General features: G+C 46.8%; 1 protein-coding gene across 3 annotated transcripts in view; it reads right to left on the reverse strand.

The window, feature by feature from the left end:
* TNNI3K (TNNI3 interacting kinase) overlaps positions 1-22,425 on the reverse strand; it is a 215,997-nt gene that overhangs the window by 184,035 nt on the left and 9,537 nt on the right. For all 3 annotated transcript variants that reach the window (XM_075320308.1, XM_075320306.1, XM_075320305.1), the window contains exons 3-7: positions 16,841-16,926; positions 14,227-14,324; positions 7,964-8,074; positions 3,991-4,089; positions 610-748 (exon numbers count right to left, since the gene is read on the reverse strand). In XM_075320308.1, coding sequence (XP_075176423.1) covers positions 610-748; positions 3,991-4,089; positions 7,964-8,074; positions 14,227-14,324; positions 16,841-16,926 — 533 coding nt within the window. The remainder of the gene's footprint in view (positions 1-609; positions 749-3,990; positions 4,090-7,963; positions 8,075-14,226; positions 14,325-16,840; positions 16,927-22,425) is intronic.

The raw sequence follows: 22,425 nt of genomic DNA on the forward strand, positions 1-22,425 counted from the left end.
AACGTTTGGTCTGCACTGTGTGTGTGTATGTATATATATATATATATATATATATACATATATATACACACACACACATACATACATATATTATATATATATATATATATATATATATATATATATATATATATATATATGTATGTGTATGTGTATGTATATGTATATATATATATATATATATATAAAAAATACATGGAAACAATCAGCAAGCTGCTGATGACTGATCCTGTATTCTGGCTGATAGGTGGCGGGGGATCCGGGGATCGGAGCACAGACTTGCCATCAATAGCTATCATATTGTGATTACTTCCATGAACCAGACAGTAAAAAGTCAAAACAAGAACGAAGCTCATGATCCTGTAGTTAGGAGAGTTTCGGGTTTTCAACATGTTTCCATCTACAGAACCATAAAATAGATGCCATAAATGTCTAAGAGATACATGACCGACCCGGGGAAACGACACCGACATGCAGCAGAGGATCTGACAACTCCACGGTGGGACGGCCGCCACCATCGAGTGGGGGAATGCACAGATGCGGACGAGCGTTTCTATGGGACTTTCTGTAACTCCCGTATATGTATATGCAAAAAGCAGAAGTGTTTACCATCGGCTTTAGCGCCTTCTTCCATCAGTAATTTTGTGATGGTGAGATATCCCTTGGCTGAGGCCAAGTGCAGGGGCCTGTCCCCGACCTCTCCGCTCAGATTAACATCTGCTCCAAATTTCAAGAGGAGTCGAGTAACCTGAGAAAAAACCCAGATACATTGCATTAAATGGATGATTCATTAACTAACAATTCCTAAAAAGAAACAGGTTTATATAATTTCTTGCTGTCACAGAATTACTACATTACTTATCCTGAGTTACCTCCTGTATTATACTCCAGAGCTGCGCTCACTATTCTGCTGGTGCAGTCACTGTGTACATACATTATATTACTGATCCTGAGTTACATCCTGTATTATACTCCAGAGCTGCACTCACTATTCTGCTGGTGGAGTCACTGTGTACATACATTACATTACTGATCCTGTACTGATCCTGAGTTACATCCTGCATTATACTCCAGAGCTGCACTCACTATTCTGCTGGTGGAGTCACTGTGTACATAAATTAAATTGCTTATATATTAAGTGAGGTTAGTAAATACAATTTATTCACATATTTCTAGGCTGAATAACAGAGGTAGGTACAACATAGACCTACTTGTATAAGAAAATAGTATATCTAGATGATATAATGGAAATGTTTTAGGGAGGTTTGTAAAAAATACTGCACATTAAAACATTTTAAAAAATAGACGTATTATAGGATTTGGTCAGGATTACTGGTGTCACCAATATTGAGAAATCCCGGCAGACACTTCTCCATCATGTAATACCATCAGGAGGCGTTTGATTGGATCCAAATTTATTCTGCAGCCGGAAAACAACCCCCAACATCCAGACAATGTCATTAAGAACGAGGAGTCCTGGAGGTGATGATCAATAGAGCCCTTATCTCACATCATCCCGTCTGTCTGGGATCAAGACACAGGAGGACCCCACAAGCCTCATACACAGATCTGGGGGTCAGGTCTCCAACATGTTTGGAAGAACCTGACCCCCAGATTCCTCCTTCATAACCTGCGTATAAGTGGCGGGAAGAAGTGATGGAGGCAACGGACGGTCACTGAATACTGAGGACGGAGGAGACGGGCAATCACTGAGTACTGAGGAGACGGGCGATCACTGAGTACGGAGGAGACGGGCGATCACTAAATACTGAGGAAGGAGGAGACGGGCGATCACTAAATACTGAGGACGGAGAAGATGGGCGGTCACTGAATACTGAGGAAGGAGGAGACGGGCGATCACTGAATACTGAGGACGGAGAAGACGGGCGGTCACTGAATACTGAGGACGGAGAAGACGGGCGGTCACTGAATACTGAGGACGGAGAAGACGGGCGGTCACTGAATACTGAGGACGGAGAAGATGGGCGGTCACTGAATACTGAGGAAGGAGGAGATGGGCAGTCACTGAATACTGAGGATGGAGAAGACGGGCGGTCACTGAATACTGAGGACGGAGAAGACGGGCGGTCACTGAATACTGAGGACGGAGAAGACGGGCGGTCACTGAATACTGAGGACGGAGAAGACGGGCGGTCACTGAATACTGAGGATGGAGGAGACGGGCAGTCACTGAATACTGAGGATGGAGGAGACGGGCAGTCACTGAATACTGAGGATGGAGGAGACGGGCGATCACTGAATACTGAGGAAGGAGGAGACGGGCGATCACTAAATACTGAGGACGGAGAAGATGGGCGGTCACTGAATACTGAGGAAGGAGGAGATGGGCAGTCACTGAATACTGAGGATGGAGAAGACGGGCGGTCACTGAATACTGAGGACGGAGAAGACGGGCGGTCACTGAATACTGAGGACGGAGGAGACGGGCAGTCACTGAATACTGAGGACGGAGGAGACGGGCAGTCACTGAATACTGAGGATGGAGGAGACGGGCAGTCACTGAATACTGAGGATGGAGGAGACGGGCAGTCACTGAATACTGAGGATGGAGGAGACGGGCTGTCACTGAACACTGAGGACGGAGGAGACGGGCTGTCACTGAACACTGAGGACGGAGGAGACGGGCAGTCACTGAATACTGAGGATGGAGGAGATGGGCAGTCACCAAATACTGAGAATGGAGGAGATGGGCGATCACTGAATACTGAGGATGGAGGAGACGGGCAGTCACCAAATACTGAGAATGGAGGAGATGGGCGATCACCAAATACTGAGGATGGAGGAGATGGGTGGTCACTGAATACTGAGGATGGAGGCGACGGGCGGTCACCAAATACTGAGAATGGAGGAGATGGCCAGTCACTGAATACTGAGGATGGAGGAAACGGGCGGTCACTGAATACTGAGGATGGAGGAGACGGGCGGTCACTGAATACTGAGGATGGAGGAGACGGGCTGTCACTGAATACTGAGGATGGAGGAAATGGACGGTCACTGAATACTGAGGATGGAGGAGACGGGCGATCACTGAATACTGAGGATGGAGGAAACGGACGGTCACTGAATACTGAGGATGGAGGAGACGGGCGGTCACTGAATACGGAGGATGGAGGAGACGGGCTGTCACTGAATACTGAGGATGGAGGAAATGGACGGTCACTGAATACTGAGGATGGAGGAGACGGGCTGTCACTGAATACTGAGGATGGAGGAGACGGGCGGTCACTGAATACTGAGGATGGAGGAAACGGGCGGTAACTGAATACTGAGGATGGAGGAGACGGGCTGTCACTGAATACTGAGGATGGAGGAGACGGGCTGTCACTGAATACTGAGGATGGAGGAGACGGGCTGTCACTGAATACTGAGGATGGAGGAGACGGGCGGTCACTGAATACTGAGGATGGAGGAGACGGGCTGTCACTGAATACTGAGGATGGAGGAAACGGGCGGTCACTGAATACTGAGGATGGAGGAGATGGGTGGTCACTGAATACTGAGGATGGAGGAGACGGGCGGTCACTGAATACTGAGGATGGAGGAGATGGGTGGTCACTGAATACTGAGGATGGAGGAGACGGGCGGTCACTGAATACTGAGGATGGAGGAAACGGACGGTCACTGAATACTGAGGATGAAGGAGACGGGCGGTCACTGAATACTGAGGATGGAGGAGATGGGCGGTCACTGAATACTGAGGGAATTTATATTTGCATTTTGGTAATTGATAACATAGACCAATGAGTCTTCGATGTTTTATGATTTCTTCCTAGATCTGAATACACCATTTGTGCACTGCTGTGTGTAGAAGACACGATCAGTTCATATATTGATGGATGTAAAGACATTTTTCTGCCCTTATTCTTAGAAGCCCCCATTAACAGATTATCTGCTCCTGACTCCACAGACTAATATAAGAAATTCAGCTCTGCTACATCTTTATAGACACACAATATGGTTGGATCTCACCTGCTCGTGGCCGTTGTACGCGGCGATGTGTAATGGGGTGAAGAACACCGCGTCCTGGACATTCACATAGGCTCCGTGTTGTAATAAGATGTCGACAGCCTGAGTGCGAAAGAGTAAAGGATGGAAAGTAAACAGCGGATTCACTACAGGCGGATACGGGGCCGCCGGAGAACGGTTCATACAAGATGTTTAGAGGCAAATATATAATTCCTGGGATCGGGAACATCAGTTACAGTTCGGGAATACAGTTCTGTTATGGACATAAAGAAACAAAGGGAAACCGGAGGGTAAATAAATGTGCAGATCCAGCATCGCCGACAACTCACACCAACGCATCACCAACAAATTCCAGTTCCAGGAGTCGCCATGACGGGGTAATAACGCTCTTTACATAGTGAGATCAGGAAGAAAATCTGATTTCCCGCCTCTCTGCAGATCGATCCAACCTCATGTATTCTTTGTCTCCATGTGATGGATTTTGGGGGACATCATGAAAGGTAACCCCCTATCTAACCAGCCCGGTGGATCACACGTGGATGGAGGTTGGGTGAGCAGAATTTCAAAAGTAGAAATATTTTTTGCAAATCACTTGGCAGGATCCTGGCCCAGTAGCCATGTCCGTAGTCCGTGGCTGTCCGGCATTTCCGGCACTCATGGTGGGACGCCCCTGAGGCTTCGGTCGCCACAGAATTACTGCACCTCAGCCAGAGGTGTGGTATTCCATTCCCAGGTAAGGAGGGGAGTCAAAAATTGGTATACACACAACACAGACACTCTCATTCAGCGACAATCCACTGGACCGTTGCACCTTTGCTGCGCCATGGAAAGCCAGGCTGGGAGGTGGAGTCTAGTTAGTGGGAGCAGCCGGTAGAACGTTGGCCAGTTGGGAAGTAGCAGTGGAGGAGTAAAGACCTGTCGTCTGGAGCTGCCACAGCTCGGCTCAGGCACACGACAGAAAGGATCCTAGTGCCCATGGGGAAGTGTACCATACTCCCGTGGTCTCATTCCAAAGACGACATACCGCGGAGTGGAGGGAATTGGGTGCAGAAGGGGATCGGCCCCTCAACTAGTGGAGAACTTTAAGACTCATCTAGCAAACCGGAGGCTGAGGTTACTGCAAGAGCCGAAGCCACATCCACACACATCCAGTGAAAAGGTGACCACATAGGGCCAAGGGATAGAGCTTTACGCCAGCCAACAGGGTTCGCGGACACCGGCTCGCGGCTCTGTGTGCAGGCATGGGACAGGCGGGAGAGGTCAGTGCAGGAAGACGACCAGGAAAGGAACACAGAAGGGTGTACCAGGTTGTGCCTCTGAACTATCCGGCTGGAGCCCATCACAGCAGAACTCCGGGGGCGACATTTATCTAGACGTGCTAACCTGGAACTCTTAACAGTGAGTAAAGACCTTGTGACTGCATCCCTGTGTTGTCCGGTTATTACATGCGCCTCCGACTTTGCGCCCCGCCATTACAGACTACTGATCCCAACAGCCCTGGGGCCCAGCTCTACCTGTGGAGAGCGATTCCAACTCTGCTGCGTCACCACCGACCCCAGGGGAACTGAACAGCAGCGGCGGCACCTATCTTGCCACACACCACAGGTGACGTCACAACATCTCCCCTGTAAATATTCCCATCATCATCATTTATTAAAACTATACCGCCGGGATTATGGAGCCGGGCCCTGCTGCAATGACATCCTCCAAGCAGAACAGAGCCAGCCCGGTAACGAGTAACCCCCAGGCCCCGGTGCGGACGTGTCAAAGGCACCTCTTATGATTTGTAGGCTCGGCGCAGTGTCATTACATGGTGAGGCACCGTAGATGCGGGCAGGTGGGGAGGCAGATTGCACGTTTTCTGTCAGGCCGCCATGGACTACGGACGTACCCACTGGACAAGGATTTTCCTAATTGATTTGCTTATCTCTAAATTTTTGGAAAACCCTTTGTTCCAGCTCCCCCAATCATTGCCGCATATCACCGAACCATGGGCAATAGATCATCCTGCCAGAACCCCAAATCTTGAACTAATCACTGTGCACCATTTTGTTTTAAGGCTTTATTGATGCATTTTGTTTCTTAATCCATATGATTAAAAACTTGATCCCTGGTGATCTGCAGATCCAATCAGCAGGTGATGTTAGACGATTCTACTGCAGTGGCCACTACAGGACACATGTAGAACTGCATCACTCCCATTCTAATGAATGTCCTTATGGACTGGTCGAGTCCTCCAGAGGAGAGGATACTCTTACATAGCGAGAAAATCTGGAAGAAGAGGGTCTCAAGGTGGAGACACCGTGATTTACATATATGTTTTGATGGGAAAATTTAACCCCACGCTTTACAGTTACTCTCCAAAAAAACCTGCCTACATTAAAGTAAATGGAGCCTGGAACTACTGGTTTTAATAGCAGCTATGATTGGTTGCTATAGGAACGAAGGACAGTCACAGTTTAAGACGCTTACGTGTGAGGTAATATGAGACAGATAGAGAGAGATAGAAAAAGACAGACAGAGACAGACAGACACACAGAGGGAAAGAGACAGAGAGGGAAAGAGACAGAGAGGGAAAGAGACAGAGAGGGAAAGAGACAGAGAGGGAAAGAGACAGACAGGGAAAGAGACAGACAGGGAAAGAGACAGACAGGGAAAGAGACAGACAGGGAAAGAGACAGACAGGGAAAGAGACAGACAGGGAAAGAGACAGACAGGGAAAGAGACAGACAGGGAAAGAGACAGACAGGGAAAGAGACAGACAGGGAAAGAGACAGACAGGGAAAGAGACAGACAGGGAAAGAGACAGACAGGGAAAGAGACAGACAAGGAAAGAGACAGACAAGGAAAGAGACAGACAAGGAAAGAGACAGACAAGGAAAGAGACAGACAAGGAAAGAGACAGACAAGGAAAGAGACAGACAGACGGGGAAAGAGACATAGACACACAGAGACTGGGAGAGAGACAGTTACTATCCCGGGCAACACCCGGGTACTACAGCTAGTATATATATTCTCAATGATACAAAAATGTGACACTAGTCCTGATAATTGAAGACAATACAAAGACACCCACAACCCACATAAGAATCCTTGAGGGATTGATGTGGAGACCACAAGACGTCGCCAGATAATTGAGATGCTGAAATATATTGAAGTCTGGTGAAGCCTTTTTAGAGGAGAATAGAAATCAGTGACCTCTGTATCTGCTGCTAAATAGAAGTCTATATCAATTTCTCTGGATGGGAAAACATTCGGGGTCCGGGTCAGAGTCGGGGTCTTGTTTACTTCCAAATGATTTAATAGGAGGATCTGAGGCCGAGGGTCTCTGCGACGAGCGCGCTGCCCGCTGACAAACGAGAGGCTTCTCTGTGGGCTTCTCCAGGATAAAAAACAGAAGACCCCTCACCTCTGCGGCCCTCCTCCATCTGCAGCACAAAACACCTGCAATTATTATTGTTAGGCGCCAATTAAACTTCACAAGTTGGGTTTAGCCGTGGCTCACACGCCGAGCGCTGTTCACATTGATTTTTCTGCAGCGTGCTTCATGAAAGAAGAAGAAAGGTGCAAAAAAACCTAATCTGAAGAGGAGAAAGTCTGAGCCTGAATTCTGCTGCAACCTTACCTGCAGAATGTTGCACCTAATAACGCCGCATTCCATGGCAGAAAATGCAGAGATGAATGACGCCGACACCAAGAGCCCACCTGAGAGAGGGAGTTTGGACCCACCCCAAAAAAAAAAAAAAAAATAATAAAAAAAAATGGATTTTATGTGAAAAAAAGTCCCTCCTCATTTTTTTAAATTTTGCTTCCTCCTATAGAAACCTCAATAGCTTAAAGTTATTTCTATGTATGAAGCCATTTCTCCGCTCTCCTGAGGACGGCACACGACCATCGATCCGGTGATAACTGATCAAACATTGATACTTTATAGCAAAATCATCAATTATTTGTGTTCTATGAAACAATAGCTCACCTCATGATTCCCTGCGATTGTAGCAATGTGAAGAGCGGTGAGAGCTCCATATCCCACCTGCTGAATATCTGCTCCACCATGGAGCAACGCGGTGACCAGCTCCGAACGGTCCTAAAAAGAGGAAAATATTTCATTACGTTGTTGTGAAACAGAGTCCTGATTCATTACAGCAGTTATATTACTCTACATAGGGGCAGTATTATAGTAGTTATATTCTTGTACATAGGGGCAGTATTATAGTAGTCATATTCTTGTACATAGGGGGTAGTATTATAGTAGTTATATTCTTGTATATAGGACAGTATTATAGTAGTTATATTCTTGTACATAGGACAGTATTATAGTAGTTATATTCTTGTACATAGGACAGTATTATAGTAGTTATATTCTTGTACATAGGGGGTAGAATTATAGTAGTTATATTCTTGTACATAGCAGTATTATAGTAGTTATATTCTTGTACATAGGGGCAGTATTATAGCAGTTATATTCTTGTATGTAGGGGCAGTATTATAGTAGTTATATTCTTGTACATAGGGGGCACTATTATTGTAATTATATTATTGTATATGGGGGCAGTATTATAGTAGTTATATTCTTGTACATAGGGAGCAGTATTATAGTAGTTATATTCTTGTACATAGGGAGCAGTATTATAGTAGTTATATTCTTGTACATAGGGGCAGTACTATAGTAGTTATATTCTTGTACATAGGAGCAGTATTATAGTAGTTATATTCTTGTACATAGAGGCAGTATTATAGTAGTTATATTCTTGTATGTAGGGGCAGTATTATAGTAGTTATATTCTTGTACATAGGGGGCACTATTATTGTAATTATATTATTGTATATGGGGGCAGGGTTATAGTAGTTATATTCTTGTACATAGGGGCTGTATTATAGTAGTTATATTCTTGTATATAGGGGGCAGTATTATAGTAGTTATATTCTTGTACATAGGGGGCAGTATTATAGTAGTTATTCTTGTATATAGGGGCAGTATTATAGTAGTTATATTCCTGTACATAGGGACAGTATTATAGTAATTATATTCTTGTACATAGGGGCAGTATTATAGTAGTTATATTCTTGTACATAGGGGGCAGTATTATAGTAGTTATATTCTTGTACATAGGGGGCAGTATTATAGTAGTTATATTCTTGTACATAGGGGGCAGTATTATAGTAGTTATATTCTTGTACATAGGGGGCAGTATTATAGTAGTTATATTCTTGTACATAGGAGCAGTATTATAGTAGTTATATTCTTGTATATAGGAGCAGTATTATAGTAGTTATATTCTTGTACATAGGAGCAGTATTATAGTAGTTATATTCCTGTACATAGGAGCAGTATTTTTGTTATATTCTTGTCCTTGCTTCATATTCAGCACTAGGTGGCGGTCTTCTTTTCCATTCCATTACATGACCATTATTTTGCGGCTGTCTCTCTCTGCTTCGGCTTTATCCTCTTGTTTGTTGCGAGTTGTAAACATAATGCACTGGATTAACTGGATTTTGATTAAATATCAAAACCGGTGAATGGAACCGCATTTAATAGACAGGATGCAGTTTTGTTAAACTTTTCTTTGTTGATGCATTGACCTGCCATTTACTTAATTGCGGTAGAATTAGACTGTCTAAGAAACATTTACACCGCCATAGAGCTGCGGCGTCAGATGTGATCGTGATAAGAGAGATGGTGCGGTAATTGGTTTATAGGCTCAGTGATGCGCAGTGTCAGGGGGTCTCCGGGGGACGGAGCTGTCGGAATCTACAAACAATCTTATTTAAACACAAGGATCAGACGAAAGCTCAAGTCCAAAAATACCGGACACATTTAAAGAGAAATGACGCCTAAAATCAGTGTCAGGTGTATACATTGTCATTGCTACAACCACAAACACCTGCTGGATAAAGAAAATGGATGTGATAGAGAAGGAAAAGCGCATACCTGTGAATACAGAAAGGCTGAGCAATTAATTGGTGATGTTGTTTTCTTGTGACCTGTTTCTTCTCATTTCTCATTAATATATATCTACCTGGTGTAAATGCCGCTGTTCTCCTGAATCCGGCGATGTCTTTCTTTTGTTCCTGCTCCTCTCCGTTCCTGAGATATGGCCAACTCTTCTTTATAGTCTTATTAGCCAAGTGGGTGTGGTCATCAAGAAGGCGCCCACAGAAAAGAGCTTAAGACCACACCCATTTGGCTAGCAAGATAAGGTTTGCATTGAGAAAAGAGGTCAGATATCAGAAATGGAGAGGCGTCAGAATAAAATATATATTTATGGCAAGAGACGGGACTATATACTACTATAAGGTAATGCTCATTGGGTGGGAGGTCAGAATCCCTCGTGTTTTAGGATAGGGGTTAATGTAAGAACCCCCATGTGGTCTAAGGTAGAGGTTTATCACAAACTTCCTTTTGGTATCATGTAGGGGTTAATATACCAATCCTTGGGGGTCTTGGTCGCAAGTTATTTTCATAATCCCTGGTGGTCTAGAGCAGGGGAATAATGTAAATATCTCTGGTGGTCTCTGGCAGGATTTGTGGAAAAATACCTGGTGGTTTTTGTCAGGGGTCAAAAATATTAATCCCTGGTGGTCTAGGGTAGATGTTTGTGTAACAATGTCTTATGGCCTTGCGAAGAGGTTAGTGTATGAATCCCTGGTGCTCTAGTGAAAGTGTTACTGTAAGAATTCCTGTTGGTGTAGGGCAGGGGTTACTATAAGAATCTGTGGTGGTCTAGGGCAGGGGTTACTGTAATACTCTCTGGTGGTCTAGGGCAAGGGTTACTGTAATAATCCCTGGTGGTCTAGGGTAGGAGTTACTCTAATAATCCCTGGTGGTCTACAGCTGAAGTTACTGTGAGAATCTTTGGTGGTCTAGGGCAGGGGTTACTGTAAGAATCCCTGGTGGTCTAGGGAAGGGGTTACTGTAATAATCCCTGGTGGTGTAGGGCAGGGGTTACTGTAATAATCCCTGGTGGTCTAGGGCAGGGGTTACTGTAATAATCTCTGGTGGTCTAGGTCAGAGGTTATTGTAAGAATCCCTTGTGGTCTAGGGCAGGGGTTCATGTAATAATCCCTGGTAGTCTAGGGCAGGAGATATTGTAATAATCTCTGGTGGTCTAGGGCAGGGGTTACTGTAATAATCCCTGGTGGTCTAGGGCAGGAGGTACTGTAATAATCCCTGGAGGTCTAGTGCAGGGGTTACTGTAATAATCCCTGGAGGTCTAGGGCAGGGGTTACTGTAATAATCCCTGGAGGTCTAGGGCAGGGGTTACTGTAAGAATCCCTGGTGGTCTAGGGAAGGGGTTACTGTAATCTCTGGTGGTCTAGGGTAGAGGTTATTGTAAGAATCCCTGGTAGTCTAGGGCAGGAGATATTGTAATAATCTCTGGTGGTCTAGGGCAGGGGTTACTGTAATAATCCCTGGTGGTCTAGGGCAGAGGTTATTGTAAGAATCCCTGGTGGTCTAGGGCAGGGGTTACTGTAATCTCTGGTGGTCTAGGGTAGAGGTTATTGTAAGAATCCCTGGTGGTCTAGGGCAGGGGTTACTGTAATAATCCCTGGTGGTGTAGGGCAGGGGTTACTGTAATAATCTCTGGTGGTCTAGGTCAGAGGTTATTGTAAGAATCCCTTGTGGTCTAGGGCAGGGGTTCATGTAATAATCCCTGGTAGTCTAGGGCAGGAGATATTGTAATAATCTCTGGTGGTCTAGGGCAGGGGTTACTGTAATAATCCCTGGTGGTCTAGGGCAGGGGTTACTGTAATAATCCCTGGAGGTCTAGGGCAGGGGTTACTGTAATAATCCCTGGTGGTCTAGGGCAGGGGTTACTGTAATAATCCCTGGTGGTCTAGGGCAGGGGTTACTGTAATAATCCCTGGTGGTCTAGGGCAGGGGTTACTGTAATAATCCCTGGTGGTCTAGGGCAGGGGTTACTGTAATAATCCCTGGTGGTCTAGGGCAGGGGTTACTGTAATAATCCCTGGTGGTCTAGGGCAGGGGTTACTGTAATAATCTCTGGTGGTCTAGGTCAGAGGTTATTGTAAGAATCCCTTGTGGTCTAGGGCAGGGGTTCATGTAATAATCCCTGGTAGTCTAGGGCAGGAGATATTGTAATAATCTCTGGTGGTCTAGGGCAGGGGTTACTGTAATAATCCCTGGTGGTCTAGGGCAGGAGGTACTGTAATAATCCCTGGAGGTCTAGTGCAGGGGTTACTGTAATAATCCCTGGAGGTCTAGGGCAGGGGTTACTGTAATAATCCCTGGAGGTCTAGGGCAGGGGTTACTGTAAGAATCCCTGGTGGTCTAGGGAAGGGGTTACTGTAATCTCTGGTGGTCTAGGGTAGAGGTTATTGTAAGAATCCCTGGTAGTCTAGGGCAGGAGATATTGTAATAATCTCTGGTGGTCTAGGGCAGGGGTTACTGTAATAATCCCTGGTGGTCTAGGGCAGAGGTTATTGTAAGAATCCCTGGTGGTCTAGGGCAGGGGTTACTGTAATCTCTGGTGGTCTAGGGTAGAGGTTATTGTAAGAATCCCTGGTGGTCTAGGGCAGGGGTTACTGTAATAATCCCTGGTGGTGTAGGGCAGGGGTTACTGTAATAATCTCTGGTGGTCTAGGTCAGAGGTTATTGTAAGAATCCCTTGTGGTCTAGGGCAGGGGTTCATGTAATAATCCCTGGTAGTCTAGGGCAGGAGATATTGTAATAATCTCTGGTGGTCTAGGGCAGGGGTTACTGTAATAATCCCTGGTGGTCTAGGGCAGGGGTTACTGTAATAATCCCTGGAGGTCTAGGGCAGGGGTTACTGTAATAATCCCTGGTGGTCTAGGGCAGGGGTTACTGTAATAATCCCTGGTGGTCTAGGGCAGGGGTTACTGTAATAATCCCTGGTGGTCTAGGGCAGGGGTTACTGTAATAATCCCTGGTGGTCTAGGGCAGGGGTTACTGTAATAATCCCTGGTGGTCTAGGGCAGGGGTTACTGTAATAATCCCTGGTGGTCTAGTGCTAGTTTTGCTATTTAAAAAAACTCATGTCACCTGCGAGTTTCCTCAGTGTTCATGATGGATAATTAAAATTAATGTAAAAGTGTAGAATAATTATTGGTGTTTTCTGCACGAGGTGAACGTCTTATAGACGATCTTGGTGCAAAACAGCAGAACCTGTCAGCAAAGAAATCAGACTCTACCGGACCGAGGAATCTGCAGGTGATGATGGCTGTATAATAGAGGGCAGGTGCCTGGAAGCGCGGCTGTAGGGAGACAATGAAAGGTAAGATCCCCGGGGCAGCGGCTGCAGGGAGACAATGAAGGGCAAGATCCCCGGAGCCGCGGCTGCAGGGAGAAAATGAAAGGTAAGATCCCCGGGGCAGCGGCTGCAGGGAGACAATGAAGTGTAAGATCCCCGGAATCGTGGCTGCAGGGAGACAATGAAGTGTAAGATCCCCGGAATCGTGGCTGCAGGGAGACAATGAAGTGTAAGATCCCCGGAATCGTGGCTGCAGGGAGACAATGAAGTGTAAGATCCCCGGAATCGCGGCTGCAGGGAGACAATGAAGGGTAAGATCCCCGGAATCGCGGCTGCAGGGAGACAGTGAAGGGTAAAATACCCGGAGCCACGGCTGCAGGGAGACAATGAAGGGTAAGATCCCCGGGGCCGCGGCTGCAGGGAGACAATGAAGGGTAAGATCCCCGGGGCCGCGGCTGCAGGGAGACAATGAAGGGTAAGATCCCCGGGGCCGCGGCTGCAGGGAGACAATGAAGGGTAAGATCCCCGGGGCCGCGGCTGCAGGGAGACAATGAAGGGTAAGATCCCTGGAGCCGCGCTGCAGGGAGACAATGAAGGGTAAGATCCCCGGAGCCGCGGCTGCAGGGAGACAATGAAGGGTAAGATCCCCGGGGCCGCAGCTGCAGGGAGACAATGAAGGGTAAGATCCCCGGGGCCGCGGCTGCAGGGAGACAATGAAGGGTAAGATCCCCGGGGCCGCGGCTGCAGGGAGACAATGAAGGGTAAGATCCCCGGGGCCGCTCACTGACAGCCACTGGATGGCGCTGCGGCAGAGAACAGTCAGCGCTCGGTACACAGCAATCAGCGAGCGCAGAGCAGGAGGTCGGTCACACGGTGGCTGGAAGTGAGCGGCTGCAGGGAGAAAAGAACTTCATTTTCTCTCACATTTCCATTTTCACTGCTGCTCAGATCACATCCCGCAGGGAAATGACGATCTCATTGCTGACAGTTTCCCTTTGAATGTTACCTTGTATGCCGCCATGTGGAGAGCGGTGAAGCCATTCTTCGTCAGCCGGGATGGTCGTAACCCTTTCAGCATCAGAGTCCTAACATGTGATTTGTTACCTGCAGATAAAGCAGAGCTGAATTGATGAACAGCGTTATCATCAAAGCCCGCGAGGCACCGGGGCAGCATCATATGCGGTGTATTAGGCCATGTTCACACGCTCAGTATTTGGTGTGTTGGGGCTCACGCTTTCAGGCAGTGTTCACACAGGCAATGCAATTTGCTCCAAACGTGCAGTTTTTGCTTTCATAAAACTTCAAAGGGTTCAAAACTAAACCTCCCCTTCTGTGTGCAGAGGTGTAACAGGAAAATGGACAGGTATCAGGGCGGGCTGCCCCTTCACATCACAGTCCTCTCCCGCTCAGATTCTGGCCGAGGAGGCCAGCACTGGAGGTCCTTTCTTCCTCTCACACGCTGACCTCAGTCTATCCCCTGTGCAGCTATCCAGACCCTTCTCCTGGCCAAGTCCGGTCACCAACAACCTTATGTGCCGCTCCCTGCAGACCCCACACATTGCTCTGCTCCCCCTGAAAACCAATTCCCTGGTACTAGTAAAAAGCTAGGGAGGTGCACCTAATCAACCCCAGCAGAGCTAGGATTTAAAGGGACTCAGTCACCACTTTGACCTTTTTACACTGTTAATATAGGCATACACTGTCATGATGCAGGCCGTCTTTTTCCTGCTGTGGTTACACCCAGCTCTGGCCTGGTCATGTCAGGGGTTAACTTCCCTTGCCTCGTTCCAGATCCCAGGACGCTATATATTGCCTCTCCACCTATGGTTCAGTGTCGGTGATATCTCTACCTTGCAGCTTGTATACTGGCTCTGGTGAGTGTTCCCGATCTGTCCTGCCTCCCTGCTACTGTGTCCTGACCTGTACCCTCCCCCTTTCGTCTGCCTGTCCCGGTCCCTGACTTCCCTCTCCTGTGTTGTTTTTGTTTCCCTCTGCATACCTGATCTCCTGGCTTCCGACTCGGTTCTGTTTTCTGACTTTATTTTGATCCTCCCTTTGCAGTGACTTGACTTTCCTGTCTAGACCCTGACTGCTTGACTACTCTATTGCCCCCTGGTGGTTCACCTGTTAACTGCCTGCTGACATTACTCTGCTGTACTTTCCATTACTGTGTTTCTTTGTCTCTCCCTCACTACTCTGCTGCCACCTAGTGGGGATTACGCTGTACTGCGTCTTACTAGCCTTTGTACAGCGTGACATACAGGTTATAGAATGCTGACAATAGTCTTACTTTTATGTCTCATATCAGATGCCTTGTGTTGGAAATATCATCTGTTATCACTTTATGTAAATGAGCTCTTCCAGGCTATGGGGCGGATGCTGCCTGGAAGATAACTCCGCCTCCAGAGATCATTTTAAATAAAAGGGACGTTACCAGTGTGACATGAGTAACTGACACAGATCAGGAGAAATGGAATTTGTCTTCTTTAAAACACATTTTTGCAGTTCTCTGAGCTCTGCTTTATTGCAGCAATGTTGCAGCCCTGTCTGCCTGCGAGCTGGAGGCTGAAGCGGAGAGGAGACTGCAGAAGTGTCAGTTATAATCACACACAGCTCTGCAGAGAGAGCAGAGAGCGGCCGTCACTCATCACACTGGTAACGCCCCTTTTATGTAAAATTATCTCTGGAGGCGGAGTTATCTTCCAGGCAGCATCCGCCCCATAGCCTGGAAGAGCTCATTTACATAAAGAGATACAAGATGATATTTCCACAACAATGTATCTGATAGGAGACATAAAGTTATGGATTTTTTCAGCATTCTATAACCTATATGCCCATATTAACAGTGTAAAAAGGTCAAAGGGGTGACAGATTCCCTTTAACCCCGTCCTTCCCGGCTTTCCAACAGTCATTATTTTATATCAGTATTTGTAGCCAAATCCAGGAGTGGGTGAATAATACAAAAGTGGTGCCCATGATTCTAGATTGTTCCACTTCTGATTTGGGCTTAAAATACTGATATAAAATACTGAATGTGTGAACGTGGCCTTAGAGAAGGTGTCAGGCTGTTCTGACCTCACTCTCCTTAAAGGGATATTATTAGGGATGATCGAATACCTCAAATATTCAGCTTTGCGAATATTTTCCAAATAGTTCCCCACTATTCGCGAATATTTGATGTGCAATGTAACTCTATGGGAAAACCGAATAACAATTATTCGGAACAAGCATCCCATAGGCTTACATTATGCATAGAATATTCGCATAGCGGCGACCTATTCGTGAGATATTCGCGAAGCCGAGTATTTTAGGTATTCGATCATCCCTAGATATTACACTTTTGACCTATAGTGCCGGGCATTCGGGATCGTTCCTCCAAGGGTCAAAAGTTTACTAAAAGTCTGAAAATATCTTCTCACTACCGCTGCCGGACCTCCATAGAACAGTCCTGGGATCCCCCCTAAATCCCCTGTCCCCAAGTTCTTGGATATGTTTCGTGCGGGGGAAGGTTCCCGCTCCTCTGATTTTGAGACTTTCCTGCCCGTTCCACCATTTATCGCTCTGATTTCACTTCTTACCTGGGATTTGCACATTTTTGGATTCGGAGGTCTGGTACTCACCGCCGCAGACGCAGCACAGGTGAAGGAGCGAGAGGCCGCTCTCCGTCCGATAGTTCAAATTGACTTTGCCGAAGGCTTCGTCTGAACTGCAAAATAGATTGTACGGCTGATCGCACCGGGGTGACCGCTCGCGCTGGGTTACTTACTTATGTGAATTTTAATCAGACAAATCCAAAAAAAGTGAAATGCTGATAGTAAAGTGATGGACGGCAAAATAGATAGCGTACAAGCGATCGTAAGAAATAAAACCGCACATTTTACAACCTCCTTATGTGTTACCACTACAAGCACATGGATAGCAGAGCGGAGTTTGTCATATGGCACAAGCTGTCATAATACGGTCTGGAAAATACTATGAGGAGACTAAGAAATCCATCAATACAAAACAACTCTGCTAACACTCCAGGTGTGAATAGGGTCAGACAAGCGAGATCAATCAAGTCATTAAACTCTATGGATATATCCAAACATGAACAATCCACTATCCCCAATGTACAAGAATATAACTACTATAATACTGCCTCCTATGTACAAGAAAAAAACTGCTATAATACTGCCCTAATGTACAAGAATATAACTACTATAATACTGCTCCTATATGCAAGAATATAACTACTATAATACTGCTCCTATGTACAAGAATATAACTACTATAATACTGCTCCTATGTACAAGAATATAACTACTATAATACTGCTCCTATGTACAAGAATATAACTACTATAATACTGCTCCCTATGTACAAGAATATAACTACTATAATACTGCTCCTATGTACAAGAATATAACTACTATAATACTGCCTCCTATGTACAAGAAAAAAACTGCTATAATACTGCCCTAATGTACAAGAATATAACTACTATAATACTGCTCCTATATGCAAGAATATAACTACTATAATACTGCTCCTATGTACAAGAATATCACTACTATAATACTGCTCCTATGTACAAGAATATAACTACTATAATACTGCCCCCTATGTACAAGAATATAACTGCTATAATACTGCCCCTGTGTACAACAATATAGCTACTATAAGGATCCAGAGTGCAGGTGAATTCATGTGATCCGATCCTATATACAGCAGTGACTACCTGCATCGGCCGTTACTGCCATCTCCCAAAACTCAGAGTCAATAGTTGATGAGTTCATTATTTATTGCCTCTAAGTATTTGATCTCTCTATATCTTATGGCAGAATGTGCCTGAACCAGGAGGTTCTGGATTATCAGTATTGTTACTTCTGTTTGATTCTCGTCTATAACTATTGCATTTTCCCACCAACTGCAAACACAAGCTGGAATCCAGTAATCATTTCAATGGGACTTAACTGCAGTACCGCACCTGGCCACTGGACAGAAGTGGCGCTGTTTCTGGAAATTAACCTTGCAAATAAGAATAACTAGACGGATCACAAGGTTTCCATGAGTTTAAGATTCTTCATGCAAATGTATTAACGCTAATGCGATTTCCTAACAATAAAAATTGCAGTATCTGCCAGACACTGCGCGGAGGATTCATGGTGAATCCTTAATACATTTCTTGCAATATTTATCCGCTTGCCAAAAAGGATTGTTTAGATAATGTTAAGCCACAATCTGCATCAGCGCTAATGGAAATAATATCTCACTGACATAATTACAATGTAATTAACCATGACATTCCGCAAATCACTCCTCACACATCGCCCCGCGCTTGTAAATTCTGTGCAGAAAAGACAAATACAAGCAATAAACAATCAATTTGCCAAATTTCTAGACTTGTCTTTATTTGTGTTCTGAGAGAATTGCCTTACTGCTGCCATAGAGGAGAGGAAACATTATTATTTATAGGGGACAGCAAAGTTTATATGGAAATCACACATAGAAATATACTACAACATAGATGTTACCTCCTGTATTATACTCCAGAGCTGCACTCACTATTCTGCTGGTGCAGTCACTGTGTACATACATTACTGATCCTGAGTTATATCCTGTATTATACTCCAGAGCTGCACTCACTATTCTGCTGAAGCAATCACTGTGTACATACATTACTGATCCTGTACTGATCCTGAGTTACATCCTGTATTATACTCCAGAGCTGCACTCAATATTCTGCTGGTGCAGTCACTGTATACATACATTACATTACTGATCCTGTACTGATCCTGAGTTACCTCCTGTATTATACTCCAGAGCTGCACTCAGTTTTCTGCTGGTGCAGTCACTGTGTACATACATTACATTACTGATCCTGAGTTACATCCTGTATTATACTCCAGAGCTGCACTCCCTATTCTGCTGGTGCAGTCACAATGTACATACATTACTGATCCTGACTTACCTCCTGTATCATACTCCAGAGCTGCACTCACTATTCTGCTGGTGCAATCACTGTGTACATACATTACATTACTGATCCTGTACTGATCCTGAGTTACATCCTGTATTATACTCCAGAGCTGCACTCCCTATTCTGCTGGTGCAGTCACTGTGTACATACATTACATTACTGATCCTGAGTTACCTCCTGTATCATACTCCAGAGCTGCACTCACTATTCTGCTGGTGCAATCACTGTGTACATACATTACTGATCCTGTACTGATCCTGAGTTACATTCTGTATTATACTCCAGAGCTGCACTCACTATTCTGCTGGTGCAGTCACTGTATACATACATTACATTACTGATCCTGTACTGATCCTGAGTTACCTCCTGTATTATACTCCAGAGCTGCACTCCCTATTCTGCTGGTGCAGTCACAATGTACATACATTACATTACTGATCCTGAGTTACCTCCTGTATTATACTCCAGAGCTGCACTCACTATTCTGCTGGTGCAATCACTGTGTACATACATTACATTACTGATCCTGTACTGATCCTGAGTTACCTCCTGTATTATACTCCAGAGCTGCACTCACTATTCTGCTGGTGCAGTCACTGTGTACATACATTACATTACTGATCCTGTACTGATCCTGAGTTACATCCTGTATTATACTCCAGAGCTGCACTCACTATTCTGCTGGTGTAGTCACTGTGTACATACATTACTGATCCTGAGTTACCTCCTGTATTATACTCCAGAGCTGCACTCACTATTCTGCTGGTGCAGTCACTGTGTACATACATTACTGATCCTGTACTGATCCTGAGTTACATCCTGTATTATACTCTAGAGCTGCACTCACTATTCTGCTGGTGTAGTCACTGTGTACATACATTACTGATCCTGAGTTACCTCCTGTATTATACTCCAGAGCTGCACTCACTATTCTGCTGGTGCAGTCACTGTGTATGTACATTACTGATCCTGGGCGTGGTGCAGGACAGTATTTAGTAAGAGGCGCGTCCCCGCCATCTTCTCAGTGACCGTCGCCTCTTTGCTCCTCACCAGGAATGTGTCTCCTGTCAGATTCTAAAGGAGTATTTCTGACAGGTAATGATGATTTTTGATGATTTTTTGGACAGACTCCTCCGTGCCTCATTCCCCCCGGGCTCCGGACATTATGGCGGAGACTCAAGTTTTCTGCAGATTTCCGCTGTACAATGATTTTCCGACCTTTGAGAATATTTTACGCCAGACATCTTTGCTGATTCGGCCCCGTAACATCAGATATATTTATATTACCATCAGATTTCATGTTGGGGCATCAGATTCTCCAGATTCACCTTCTTCGCAGGAATGTTCCGTGTGGAGGCCGCGCATTAGAACCCCTGCTCCTAAATATCCCTGAAATGGGAAAGGAACAGTTCTCTGTGTCCCCAGGATATTAATCTGTTCTGCGTGTCTGTGATTTACTGTGGAACATTACACTCTGCTGCGCCCGCCCCGGGAGGAAGAGTCCGGCACATCCAGAATGAGAGGACTGCAGGTCCAAAGAGTGTCACAGAGACTGCACCAGTATAGAGCCCAGACCGGTCCAGCCCGTGTGCAGAGCCCAGACCGGTCCAGCCCGTGTGCAGAGCCCAGACCGGTCCAGCCCGTGTGCAGAGCCCAGACCGGTCCAGCCCGTGTGCAGAGCCCAGACCGGTCCAGCCCGTGTGCAGAGCCCAGACCGGTCCAGCCCGTGTGCAGAGCCCAGACCGGTCCAGCCCGTGTGCAGAGCCCAGACCGGTCCAGCCCGTGTGCAGAGCCCAGACCGGTCCAGCCCGTGTGCTGAGCCCAGACCGGTCCAGCCCGTGTGCTGAGCCCAGACCGGTCCAGCCCGTGTGCTGAGCCCAGACCGGTCCAGCCCGTGTGCTGAGCCCAGACCGGTCCAGCCCGTGTGCTGAGCCCAGACCGGTCCAGCCCGTGTGCTGAGCCCAGACCGGTCCAGCCCGTGTGCTGAGCCCAGACCGGTCCAGCCCGTGTGCTGAGCCCAGACCGGTCCAGCCCGTGTGCTGAGCCCAGACCGGTCCAGCCCGTGTGCTGAGCCCAGACCGGTCCAGCCCGTGTGCTGAGCCCAGACCTGTCCAGCCCGTGTGCTGAGCCCAGACCGGCCCAGCCCGTGTGCTGAGCCCAGACCGGTCCAGCCCGTGTGCTGAGCCCAGACCGGTCCAGCCGGTGTGCAGAGCCCAGACCGGTCCAGCCGGTGTGCAGAGCCCAGACCGGTCCAGCCGGTGTGCAGAGCCCAGACCGGTCCAGCCGGTGTGCAGAGCCCGATCCAGTGTGCAGAGCTCAGACCGGTCCACCCAGTGTGCAGAGCCCAGACCGGTCCACCCAGTGTGCAGAGCCCAGACCAGTCCACACCATATACAGTGCACAGACCAGTCTAATCCATATACAGACCCCATACCAGTCCACCCCCTATACAGAGCTCAAACCGGTCCACCCCGTATACATAGCCCAAACCGGTCCACCCCAAATACAGATCCCAGAGCGCAGAGAGGGGCAGTAACATGAGGAGGTGCAAGAGCGCAGGGAGGTACAGGAGTGCAAGAGCGCAACGAGGTGCAGGAACGCAAGGAGGTGATAGTTTGTGGGGTGCAGGAGCGTGGGGAGGGGCAGGAGTGTGGGGAGGTGCAAGAACCTAGGGAGGTGCAGGAGTGTGGGGAGGTGCAAGAACCTAGGGAGGTGCAGGAGCGTGGGGAGGTGCAAGAACCTAGGGAGGTGCAGGAGCGTGGGGAGGTGCAAGAACCTAGGGAGGTGCAGGAGTGTGGGGAGGTGCAAGAACCTAGGGAGGTGCAGGAGCGTGGGGAGGTGCAAGAACCTAGGGAGGTGCAGGAGCGTGGGGAGGTGGTTGTTTGTCGGGTGCAGAAGTCTGTACATTCTGGGTTTTCTCCGGTTTCCTCCCACACTCCAAAGACATACAGATAAGTAATGTAGGTTTTGAGCCCCAATGGGGACAGTGATGATAATGTCTGTAAAGTGCTGAGGAATGCGTTGGTGCTATGCAAAAATAAAGATTATATTATTGTGGGGTGCAGGACACATTCACTGGCATTTCCAGGAGCCTTAGAAATCGCCTTTTTTCACAAGAGATGATGAATACGGGACAGCTGTCCGTTCTGCTGTGTTTCCATTCCCTCTCTCTTTACATAAGATATAATGAGTCGGTATCTCTGCTTGCAGTCACTGAATGAGCAGCGCCATTGCTTGGAATAG

The sequence above is a fragment of the Anomaloglossus baeobatrachus genome, chromosome 8 (genome assembly GCF_048569485.1).
Source record: "Anomaloglossus baeobatrachus isolate aAnoBae1 chromosome 8, aAnoBae1.hap1, whole genome shotgun sequence".
NCBI lineage: Eukaryota > Metazoa > Chordata > Amphibia > Anura > Aromobatidae > Anomaloglossus > Anomaloglossus baeobatrachus.